The following is a 13,009-nucleotide window of genomic DNA, read 5'->3' as shown; positions in this document are numbered from 1 at the left end:
TCATTGGTTATAAAAAGCATGACCAGGTATGCTGTGTTTTGTCCCTGGGCACATTTTCAGCAACAGGAATCGAGTGTATCTTCTGGGAGTTCAGAAGTCATCCCAAGATGTGCTTCTGTGGTAAGTGGATTTGAGCTAAAGGTAATTTTTGCTTCAGGTGCAAAAGAAACTTTTGTCCTTCCTTTTAGCTACTTAGGAGGACTTAAATGAGGGACCTTGCCAATAATAAGAAACTTTCAGCAATATCCTTTTTGACCCACTTATATGGCAGGGCAAACTTTTATTTACTAAACATCTGCTCTTTTTATCATCCTGCAGTGATCCTTTAAAGCCTCCAATGTGCATTACCTCATTTCTAGCTCAGAATGTCTCATACAACTAGATCCCCTTTCTATATGTAAACCTCTCCTACATGTTGAGTCTAACTTTCTCACATATGTGGGAGTCCTATACATAATGTATTAAATTTTGTTATTTTCTCTTGCTAATCTGTCTTATGTCTATTTGATTAGTCAGAAAACCTCGAGGGTATAGGGCAGGTTGTTTCTCCCCCACACTCTCCTACAGTGACAATGTCCTACATCTACTAAAATACCTCCCATAGTTCTCCACTGTATATAAGAAAAAACCTGGATTTCTTGGTGGAACATTCAAAGCTCTGTCAAATCTGGCCCCACACTGCTTTTTAAACCTTATCTTCCATTACTTTCTTTTATTAGCTTTTGTATTATCCAAACTTGTTTCCCTGAAATTAGATGAATACACTCACACTATTCTTAATTGCTGACAGCTCCACCCACATAAGTTTCCTGAGTGGGGGTTTGTCTGATGTGCTAGAAATAAAGTGGTAGAAAATAATTTACCTCTTTTCTGCTTTCATCTCCAAATCCGACTGCTTGTCCTTTAAGATCTACCTTAGTGTCCTCTATCCACCTATTATAAATAGGATGGACAGCATGAACAATTCATTTGAGCATGAGTATAATCATATTAACAAATTATGTTCTGCCTCACAACTTGTTTATGGATTCAAAATGTGATTTTTAATAGTTATTTAACTTTTCACGTGGCTGTTTCCCCAAAGGATATGCTTTCTAAGGGCACAGAGCCACTCATATCGCTCATGTATTTCTTTGTATCAGATAGATGTCTTGAACATAGTATGTACTCAATAAATATTGGTTAGTGTTATTAATTTAACTCATATTACAAAGGATTGTCAATAAAAATGTTATTGTTGAAGAGCTTTGCTAAAATAATTGGAATTTTAGTTAAGAATTCCATGTAATCAGAAGCTTTCTAAGGAGTATGTGAACCACAGCATAAAAATGAATTATTTGGGGGGATGATTTCCTTTAAAGCCAAACAGAAATTTATTATAGAAATATTAAAAATATTTAAAGTGATTTTCATCTATAAACATGAAAATATATTAACAAAATTATTATAACTTCTGTCTTCCTTTTCTATCTTATGTATGTATCCAAATGTACATACACTTTATAAATTTAGAAACATAAAATTTGAAGTTCTGTATTATTCAATTAGCATTATTTTTGAGTTGCTATTAGTCTTTGTATTTATTATTTTTACTGGCTGCATAATATATTCTTAATATAACATAATTTACTTAATTATATGTCTGTTATTCAATACTGTTTTCCTTTTTTAGGTCCAGATCTTATGTTACATAATTTCAAACTACTTCCAGATCTCTGAATACCTTGTTACATTTCTGATATGGATAACCTCTTCTCTTTGCCAGGAGTGTTCTTTCCTTCACCCATCTGGAAAATTAATCTTTGTTTAAAACAGTGGCCTATGACATTTTTTAAATCTCATACCCTTCTAGTAAAAATTTTTTCACTATCTTCAATATATTCTGCATATTTATTTATAAAATATACTCATCTACTCATGATATGCACATGAGACACACAGAAATAAGAATGAATGAGGTGCAATTTAAAATTTTTAATTATTTAAGGCCCCTCATTTTTTTTTATTTGCTACCCCTACCCCATTATTAACAGTCACAGATTCACAGTCTTTAAATACTTTGGTAATTGTGAAGCCTTTACACTGGCATTGGCTACATCTCAAACATATTTAAACTTAGTACCTAAGACTAAGGTACCTTTGACTTTAACAATAGGGAATGATAACTTTGTATTTCAAAAATTATTCATGAGAATTTCAAAATTTTCAGACCCACTTCTTGTCAAATTAATTAGCTCATTATTGTTTTTAGCTAGTGATGTGACTGATGAAGAGTTCCTACCAAGAGCAGGAGAATGTGTTTTGCCATTTTGTTTGTTCATTTTCTTGCACTGTTAGTAAAACCTGTAATCTATACTTTACTGGTAGGATCAAATTAAAAAAATATGACTGGAAATCCACTTAATTAAGTACAAGTACAGTGCTATATTTTGCTGAAAACTAAAAAAATGAGGGTATCTTGTATTCACAAACCCTTTTGGCTGTAGAGATCTATCCTCTCCCTTTAGGATAGTTGTATTGTAAACCATGTGACACCTCTTCCTTTGACATAGGAACTGAAGAAGGATGCCAGTGTCTACCAGTAAATTAACCACTGGAAAGATAAGTTCTTACTTTTTAAGATAAAAATAAGTTCTAATGGTTCTAGTACTCCAGATAATCATCCTGAACAATCTCTGGGTATATGTAGTAGAACCTCAGTTCTGAAACTTAATTCATTTCAGAAAACCGAGAAGCAGTTTGTTCAAAAACCGTATCTCCTTTGTCTGTCACCTGAGAGATGTATCATACAGGTATCAGCATGAAAGGATTGTCAGGTAGAGAATTGAGGCCCGAAGTTTTGTTACACAACCGAGACATTTTTTTCTGGAAACAACTTGGTTGAGAATCAAACTGTTCAAGAATCAAGTTGGTCAAGAACTGAGGTTTGACTATACACTGAACTTGGAGACCAGTAGTTCCAATACAATTTATAAAATGATCTCTGGGACACTTCTGGGCTTTTCCATAGCTGCCCAGATGACCTTATGGTGTTGTCTTTACATGTCTCCACTCTATGAGAGCTCCTCTAAGATTGGAGAAAGACAATAGTTATCTCTGAATAGCTTTGTCTTCTTTGCACTTCTGTATTCCTACAGCCTGGCAGAGTGTCCTACAAGATCAGGAGATGAATAAACACTCACTAAATGGATTTGAGTAAAGTTTCTTTTGGATGATTTTTGAAGGAGAAATTTCAAGGGCTAGAGAAATTTCAAATGAAGGGCTTGAAATTTCAAGGAGAAATAACAAGCATTAAAGTTACAAGTTTGAACACCACATCATAGCTGTGTAAACTTGAGCAACTTGTTTCTTAGTTTACTTAACTGTAAAATAGAAAAAAATTGTACCTTTCATATAGGAAGGTTATATACCCTAAACACCTAGCACAGTGCCCTGGTGAGTTAACTTCTATTATTGATCAATGGGTATAATTTTTATTTTTAGTTTAATCTTTATCATATTTTTTCCATTACCATTTAGCCCCCTAATACCCTCCTACCTCCAGCAATCACCACACTATTATCCACGACCATGAGTCTTTTGTCCTTTTTGCTCAATCCCTCCACCCCCTAACCTATCCCACCCCTACTAGCTGTCATCTGCTCCCCATCAATGAGTCTGTCTTGCTTGTTAGTTCAGTTTGTTTATTAGGTTCTACACATGAGTGAAATCATATGGTAGTTTTCTTTCTCTGACTGGCTTATTTCACTTAGCATAATATTCTTCAGGTCTATCCATACTGCACAAGGTAAAATTTTCTTTTTTTATGGCAGAGTAAAATGTCATTGTGTAAATGTCCCATAGTTGTTTTACCCACTTGTCTGATGATGCACACTTGGGCTGCTTCCATATCTTGGTGATTGTAAATAACACTGCAATGAACACAGGGGTGATTGTGTTCTCTCAAATTAGTGTTTTGGGTTCCTTTAAATCATCAACAAAATAAAGACAACCCCCAAAATGGGAGAACATATTCACTGACACATCTGATAAGTGGTTAATATCTAAAGTTTATAAAGTACTTATAAAACTCAATACCCCCCCCCCAAAAAAAAACCCAAGCCACACACAAACAACCCAATGAAAAAATAGGCCAAGGGCCTAAATAGACACTTCTCCAAACAGGATATACTGATAGCCAATAGACATATGAAAAGATGCTCAATGTCACTAATCAGAGAAATGCAAATTAAAATCACAATGAGGTATCGTCTCACACCTGTCAGAATGACTATCATCAAAAATCAACAAACAAGTGTTGGCAAGGTTGTAAAGAGGAACCTGTTTGCACGGTTGGTTGGAATGCAGATTGGTGCAGTTACTGTGGAAAGCAGCATGGAGATACCACAAAAAAATTAAAAATTGATAAACAGGTGCAATTTTAAAATGGCTCCTGATACCACCACCAAATTAAAAATTAAACCCATGCTGATTTCTAGTAGTCAATAGGTCACTTCATCTCCCTTACTTTGATGTAATTTGACTCCTCTATATGGTACACTATCAGTAACAGCCCATCTCTTTTTAGCATCAAAGCCTACTCAGGGAGGAAGAAATTTTTGATGCAGCTTCAGAGCTTTTAAAGACACCCTGTTATTCTAGTTCTCCCTTCCATCCAGCCCTGAAGTTGCCTCCTTGAGTCCCTCTAAAAGTGCCTGCCTAGCTTCAAGTTATTGACAAAGGGGGCCTCTGTAAGTTTCAGTTATGTTAACTCCTAATCAAATTGAGCAGTTTTACAGTTGTACTTCTTTCCTTTCGTTTTTTCTGCCATCTTACTTTTTTTTTAAGTATTTTGTTTCTTTTGTAAAGGTGGGAAATAAGACAATGCATTAAGACAATGAAGATCATCAAAATTAGTATTTCCAGACACTTAGGTGGGTGTCACATATAACTTTATATATTACTTTTTCATGGAGGGGTTATTTAGTAGAAAGAGGCTGAATTCAAGTAGACCCAGATGTAAATCCCATCTCAGCTTTGCCATTTACTAATTGTGTGACCTTAAACAATATACTTACTGCTCATTTTCCCCATCTACTAAAAAATGTGCTAATAATACTTCTTTCTCAAGGTTTTGGGAAGGATTGAATGGACTTCTATTTGAAATGGCTGGCTTTGGATTCACCTCAATAAACTGCATCTCATATTCTATTTGCTATCTTCCTGTATTTTATTCCAGTTTCAACTAAAAACGCAGCTAAGTGATTTTGAGCAAGTCACTTATTCAAGTGTGTAGATTCATTTGTGAAAACAGAGTAATAGTTTAATAATACTACTTCCTAAACTTCATAAACATAATAGTACTTTCTAAGTACAAAATGCTATACAGACACAGACATTTCATTGTGCTTTGCTTTACTGCACTTTATAGATGCTGTTTTGTACAAACTGCAGGCAAGACCCCCTGCCACAACCAAAATGATTAGGATTCACTTTATTGTGATGGCCTAGAACCAAACCTGAAATATAGCCAAGTTATGCCTGTGCTTGTTCTTACCATATAAGCCCGTTCATTTTTCATTTTAATTTTTAACTATTATCTTGTGGACAAGCTCACCAACCTCTTATGTTTCCCTAACATACTACTTACTGTTCTGCACCATCAGCTTTCCTAGGTTTATCTTTTTCTAATCAGAATCAGAGATCTCTGCAAGGGACTATCTGATGAGCCACAGAAGAAACCAAACTAGGGGATATGTTTACAACCAGGCACACAGTTCAAGACATAAGGTTTAGACTTTAAGATAAAATGAGGGTAAGGTGAGGGCTATGTTTGTGAGCAAAGTATGAAGTAAAGGCTAAGAACAGAGAATCTTAATCCTGGTTCTGCTCCTTTAGTTCTGTGGACTTAGTAAATTCATAAACAAACAGTCTGGCTCTCAGAAAAGAAGTGATAACAGTACTTGTGTCATAAGATTAAGATAAATTTCAGATAGCATGTGTGAAGCACTTAAGAACAGTGTTTAGCATATTGTAAACATTCAGTAAATATTAACTATTAAAATTATTATAAATCAGGAAGTGGGAAGGTGGAGTAAGAATTTCAAAGTTCAGAGAAACAATCATTGAATGTTAATTTCATTACTTCTGTATTATTTCATAAACTTCTCCCTCTTTAAATCCTAATTCCAGACTGAAATATCTTTTCCTTCCTATAAAACTTCCCTGTGTTGGTGAGATTTTTTTAAAATAGCATCAGTCAAAATATTTGAAGGGAGCAACAGTAAAGCTACTAACCATAGCATTAAGGTAGGCTATTTTTGTACTTTATTATATACAGAATAGCCATTTTTCCAATTTGTAAAACCTAAACCTTTGTTATTCACTTTCCTGCTGGTATAACTGGGAGTAAGAATTGGGGTAAAGGGGAAGGCAGGATTTAAAGCTTTGCTTCAAAGCATTTTACACTAGTGACAAAGGTCTTTCATAATTAGTTTGCACGGAGAGGCAACATTCACCTGATAAAAATTGCCAAGTACTGTTTGCTTTTAACATTCTTTACTCTCCTCCATGACGTCCAGAGACCTCATGTTCTCTCTTTATTGCAAAGAACAAGAGCCTCTACTGCTCCTGGGCTATAAAACCTATGTTCAGGTTTGAGATTACAAATTGATAGCATGTTGGCCACATTTACCCCAGGATGTTTTAGTTTGGCCTTCGTGGTTTTGAAATACTGGTTGCCAACATTTAAAAACTGAGAGATTTCACACAAAAATCCAGCTTTAAGGTTCCTCTTGGGAGATAAAAAAACGAATTATCTCGGGACACTGAACCCACATTCCTGAGGGCAACAATCTGCTAGAGCTGAACAGCTGCTCCCTTCAGTTACAGCATGGACACTTCAATTTGTCACATTCCTTACCATTCCCCATTGTCTTGTACCAGGCCAGTTCCACTGATAGCTTCCCTTTTCTGGCCCCTGTAGACCTCTGTCTGCAAACCCTCGCGACACCTTTCTTGCCTTCTACCAAAGCTTACTTTGTTCACTCCCCCATTAGTTTTTCTAACCAATAGCTAGGTGATATGACTAGCTCTAGCTATTTTTACATGTGCTTTCTGAAGATAGTATCCTATAAGACATGACCCTGCAGGTGGAAATCACAAGCACCACAGGATTATAATCAGGACAAGTTCCCATTCTACTTTTTCTGCTATCCATACCTCGTTGTCGTCAGGCAAACCAAAAAAGTTGGTTTTCTGTACAACAATGAGCACCAGCTTACACCTACCTAAGCAATACTTTCATAGATCGCTCTAGTTCCAAAGGGCCAAAACTACTAAAGGATATTCTGACTCCCGGTTTCCTTGGAGTGTTCAGGATATCCGGCCTGACGGAATTTCCCCTCACCTGATTTCGGGACCTGTTTTGCGCTAGGAAGTCGCGCCTCAGAAGCGCGCTTATCCAGTTTGAGCTCATTTCTTAGGGGCATTTCCAGAAGGCCAGCCCCGCCGCGACCGCCAGGAGCCGTCAGCCTCATTTCTAATCAATGGTTCCCGCGGCTGGGAGGGGCACGACCACCCAGGGGCGCTGCTGCTTCTCTAAAAGCTTTGTTCCCAGTTTAGCAGCGGAGAACTCGCTCCCCACAGGAAAGGCGCCCAGCCAACCGTCAGGCCCTTTCGGGGAGGACCCCGGCACTTGGGATGCGCTATACCTGGAGGAGGGGAGTCTTGAGTGCGCAGAATTAGCCGCGCCCCTCCGGGAGCCTCCAGTAGGTAGGGAGAACCCCCTAAATCGTCCTCTCGCCTGAGTGCTGCGAGCCCAGCCCCGCCGACCGCAGCAACTCGGACCGCCTGTAGGAAAAGGCCCTCGCTCCCTAGGTTGCGGTTTCCACAAAGGGTGAGAGCACCCGAGCCCGTAGCAGTTTGCTACGACTCCAGGGGAGCTTCCCCCAGCTCCTGGGACCGCCGGAGGCCGAAGGCCAATCACACTGCAGCTAGGTCTTGCGATTGGACAGTAGTGAGCGCCGATTGGCTACCGCTGGGGGTTTCGGCCTCCCTCCCTTACCCTTTTGCCCCAACTCCGGCTCCAAAGATTCAGGCCAATGAGAAGGCACTTTATAGAAGCCCTCCCCTTGCTTTCCACTTCTCCCCACCTTGACAAGGGAAGAGACGTTCTGACTGGCCAGATTGTCCTCGGAAGCCCCCTTCCAAGTACCAATCACCGACAGAGATACACTCCCGACGACCCCCACCCCCACCCCCAACTGAAGCTGACGGGCTCGGGGTTCGGCCGGCAATTCCCAGACGCCTGTTAGGCAGGCGGGGCGCTGGGCGGTGTAAGACGGGTGGGGGAGGAAGAAGGCGGAGGAAGAGTAGGAGGGGGGGAGGAGGCGTGGGGAAGAGCTAGGCGGCTGCGCAGACGGCGCTCCTCACACAGAGCAGCCCCTGACCCGGGCGAATGCGGGATTGTGCTGCCGCCGTCGCTGTCCGGGCCAAGTGACAAAGGAAGGAAGGAAGCAAGGAGGAGCCGGCCCCCTAGACGCTGACAGGACTCCGGGCTAGGGGCAAAGCGCGAAGACTTCCTGAGCGATCACCGAGCAGAGGCGAGGAGGGCGGCCGCGCTGGTCTGGTGGACGGGGGAGGGGGCCCCGAGGGACGGAAGCGGTTGCTGGGTTCCCATGTCCCCGGCGTATGGGGAGCAGTCGAGGAGCCGCTGCTTGGGGTCTGAAGGGAGCTGCCTCCGCCACCGCCGCCGCCATGGCCGCTGGATACAGCCACCGCCTGCAGCTGCTCCTGGCGCAATGAGGAGAGGAGCTGCCGACACCGCCCGCCTCTGACTGACTCGCGACTCCATCGCCCTCCAGTTCTCCGGGCCCCCGCCGTCAGCCCTCCGGATCCCGCCGCTGCCGGAGCTGCAGCGTTTCCCGTCGCATCTCCGAAACACCCCCTCCCTCTCCTCCCTCCTTCCCATCCCCCTTCTTTTCAAGCGTGAGACTCGTGATCCTTCCGCCGCTTCCCTTCTTCATTGACTCGGAAAAAAAATCCCCGAGGAAAATACAATATTCAGAGTACTTACTTTCAATCAAGTATTTACCCCATTTCGTGTGATATATATATTTTTAGGATTTTCCTCCCTTCCTTTTCTCCCCTCCAAAAAAGGGAGGGGAAAGAATTGTATTTTTTTTCCCCAGCTCCAAATCATCTATATGTTAAATACCCGTACTGATCAGCCTTGAAGAAGAAACACAGCGCTCGTTTTTTGTTTTTTTTTAATGTATATACAAAAGGAGTAAAAAGCCAATAGTACGAAGTCTTTTTCTTGTGGGAGAACTTAATGCTGCGTTTGTCACTAACCTAACACCCTAACATAAAACAAAAGGAAGAAAAGGAGGAAGAAAGGAAAAGAGGGTGATTCAGGAAGAGTAATCATGTCAGGGCGGCCCAGAACCACCTCCTTTGCGGAGAGCTGCAAGCCAGTGCAGCAGCCTTCAGCTTTTGGCAGCATGAAAGTTAGCAGTGAGTATTGATTTTATTTTAACACCCCTTCTCCACCTCATCTTAAAATAAGAAACCTTGAAATCCCAGGATCTTAAAATGTTAGGCCTTCTGATACAACAGTCAGAGGTAATGGAAATAGGCAAAAACCTGTCTTCAGTCAAGGATGAGACAGCTCCCTCTTTTCTCCTCCCACATACACCCTCCACCAGTCTCATTAACCTTGAATTTGAGAGAATATGATTTTTGTTTGGATGTTTGGTTTGAAACTTTTTTTCTTATACTTTCCTTGCCTTTGGTAGCTTTATTAAGTGATTGAGTATTAAAATAGTGATGGAAGTGTTTCCTTGGTCATCCTTTCGGATAAGAGGGCAAGACTTGATTCATAAACCATTGTGTATGTTTGCTTAGTTTATGTCTTTCGGAATGAGGGATATTTGCGGAGAGCTGCTTTAGTTAGCTCAGGTCTCAGGGGTTATAGTTTTGTATGCTTAATAGAGAGACTGAGTGTTACAATCTTTTACATTTTTTTTTTTTTGCTTGTATGACTGACTATACGAAGTATTTGTTCTTAATCCTGAGATGAACTTGCTTAGTAACCAGCGTTTGCACTAGGAGGCGAGCATTGATTCCTTCCTTTACAAGGGGTTGGTGGGAGCTGCTGATACCCAGTCGCAGTGGTATCTCTACGTGCATTGTTTAAAATTGGATAACTGGTTTACTGTGTTATCTTTGAACCTTACCGTTTTGACATTACCAGTCTACCACTATGTAATGCTTAATCAAAAGGTAACTTGGAAGTAAGTACAATTTTTAATTGAGGTCTGTATTGTCATGTTGACAAATGCTAAGTTGAATGTTGTTACTAACTTGTCATTTAAGTTTAATTTTGGGGTGCCATTGCATTCCATACTTGTTAAATGATCTAGAGGTCAGGGGGTCCCTTCTAAGGATAATTAAAAATAATCTTGCATTGGTTTCCTGTCACATTTAGATAAAACTATGAATTTAGTTGTGAGAATCTTGACTTAGACTTTTCCATCATAGGTTTTGCAGAAGGCTGTGAGGCCCTGGATATTGTAGGGATATTTGGGCTTTGTTTAGGGTTGTTGCTAGAGTGTACTTTTGTCCCAGATTGGTGCTGAAAAGTCTGTGTTCTTGAGATGTTTGGCATACTGAGTATCCAGTGTTTCAGTGTATCTGTGGATCTATTTATGTGCTGATGATGGCAGTTTACTTAAACATACTTCCAGGATTTGACAAAAGTTGTATTTCTTATTCCATGAGAGGGGTGCATGATGAAGGCAAAGAAAAACTATTTTGTTGCCTAGAAGAGCACTGAAGAACTGAGATTTTTAAAGTATGTGCTCTTATGTGAAATTGATTATATTCTTACACAACATAAAATGACTTGAACTCAAGATTTCAATTCATGATCTCTTTTGGCACTTGCTTGAAATAGGGTAGTCTAAGGTAATAACTGAATGGGAGATTACTTTTGAAAATTAATTTTGGGGGGGAGGGTGGGGTGACTAGCTAGTATAGAGTGCAGAGTATGTGAAGAGGGAAGCTGATGATGCATCTTTCAGGGAAGGGTCAAGCTATCTAAGCATTTCGTGGGGTCATTTGAATGGAATATTTCAAAATTCTGGGGTAATTTTCAGCAATGATGAAGCAAATGGTGTATTAGCTACTTAAGAGCCTCTTGTGGTACTGGAGTGTTTGTTTTTTCATCTTGGTAATATAGTTTAAAAACCACTTGAAATCAATTTTGGGTAATTAATTTATTAGATATTCCAGAGAGCAAAATAAAATAGCTTATAATGTTAAATTTTTTACTTTTCTCTTTTCCTGAAGATATTCTTTGAAAATGACTCTTTCATTTTTCATAGTATGGATGTTGACTTTTTTAAAGTGTGTAGGTTAAAATGTTTAACTTTCTATTACCATATAGGTAATAGAAAATTTTTAACATTTTAAAAAAGTTGGAGTTCAATGCTAATTGTATTTGACAACCTTGACTTTAAGGACATTTTAGAAGAAAGGGGAATTGTTAAATATTCGTTAGCATTCTAGTGTTCTAAGGGACCCCTGTTCAAAAGAGAGATACATAAGAAATTGTAATCCTTGGTCTCAAAAGCTCACCATCTAGTAGTACAGGGGGTTTTGGGGACAAAAATATGAAGACAATACCAAGATAACTGTAAGATTTTGAATACAAATACAAGGCCTTGTTCAGAAGGACAAAGAATAAAGGAGTAAGGTAAATGGGTTGGAGAGGGAAGACTTTCTGTAGAGGTGTGTTTAAAGACAGGTGTTAAAGGAGGCAATAACTTGAGTTGATAGAGAAACATCAAGGATTCAGATGGAAAGAATGGACAGAGGCACAGAGATGGTGAGTTTTGTACCAGGGAAAAATTTTTGTATTTACTAAGCAATTTGGTAAACCTGAATTAAAGGAGCCTGAATAGGAAAATAAGACATGGAATTTGAGAAGTAAAACATCAGCAGATGGAGGGTAGAGGGGACCTATAAGAGTTTGGTTGAGATTCAAGAGAGATTAGAATTTGCTATAGATGGCTGAACCAAGATATTGAAGATGATTTGGGCAGCTGAGTTGATGGATTAGAGTTAGAGCAATTAGAGCCCTTTTAGGGAGATAGGAAGGTGTGTTGTGAATCATGAGGTAATATAAAGTAAAATGTGAAAATGGAATAAAAAGAACACATGTGAGAGAACAGTGTGAATGAAAAACTGGCAGGACTTTAGGTTGGATTGAAGGGGAGTACTTGGGAACGAGTCAGGAGTTAAAAATAAATTCTGATGTTATTGGCCTGGAAGACTTGACTGCAAATTATATTGTTGATTATAATGGGAAAGTTGAGAAAGTGCTGAGATGAGAGGGTAGATGAGTTCACTTTGAAAAAATTTCACATACAATGTAGGTTCCCTTGAAATTCAGCAGACAGCAGTTGGTTACTGGCAATGATATTTAACTTTTCAGCCTATCACTTGCACAGTTTCTAATTTTTTTACACCTAAAAATATCAGACTTATTTTTGGAGGTAGTAAACTAAAGGTTTTCATTTAAATGTTTTCCATTAAATTTCTAAAAAAGAAAATAATTTTTTATGTAGATTGAAGAGCTTCACACTTGAAACCTAGTTATAATATTCCATAGTTGTTTATTCAAAAACAATGAAATCATTTTTTGCACTAAACTGTGATTTAAAAATTTCAGATATATAACCTTTAATTTTGGTATAACTTAAAATTTGTTTTTCATAAATATGATTGTTCTCAGGTAAACCTCACATTAAAAATAGTGGTAATAATAAAAGCAACCTTCACTGGGTTTGTGAAGGGTTCAGTAGAAATTAAAAGTTGATTTTATAACAAGTAGTTTTTGACTTTTTTGTTAAGTATCCATCACAAGTTTAAATAGTATGTTTGAAGTATTTCTTTTTGTTTACTATGGTGAAGCCAACATTTCTTTTTTGTTTATGTCCAGATTCAGATATTATTAAATAAATGT

The 13,009-nt window shown here is 39.0% G+C and overlaps 1 protein-coding gene across 2 annotated transcripts in view; it reads left to right on the top strand.

The window, feature by feature from the left end:
- The first annotated feature begins 8,250 nt into the window (after positions 1-8,250).
- GSK3B (glycogen synthase kinase 3 beta) overlaps positions 8,251-13,009 on the top strand; it is a 225,783-nt gene continuing 221,024 nt past the window's right edge. The window contains exon 1 of one of the 2 annotated variants that reach the window (XM_028504613.2): positions 8,251-9,495. In XM_028504613.2, coding sequence (XP_028360414.1) covers positions 9,408-9,495 — 88 coding nt within the window. In that variant the 5' untranslated portion in view covers positions 8,251-9,407. The remainder of the gene's footprint in view (positions 9,496-13,009) is intronic. The other variant, XM_028504612.2, reaches the window with a different exon arrangement.

Source organism: Phyllostomus discolor, chromosome 2 (genome assembly GCF_004126475.2).
Source record: "Phyllostomus discolor isolate MPI-MPIP mPhyDis1 chromosome 2, mPhyDis1.pri.v3, whole genome shotgun sequence".
NCBI lineage: Eukaryota > Metazoa > Chordata > Mammalia > Chiroptera > Phyllostomidae > Phyllostomus > Phyllostomus discolor.
Note: the sequence above shows the minus strand (reverse complement) of the source record. Positions and strands in the feature narration are given on the sequence as shown.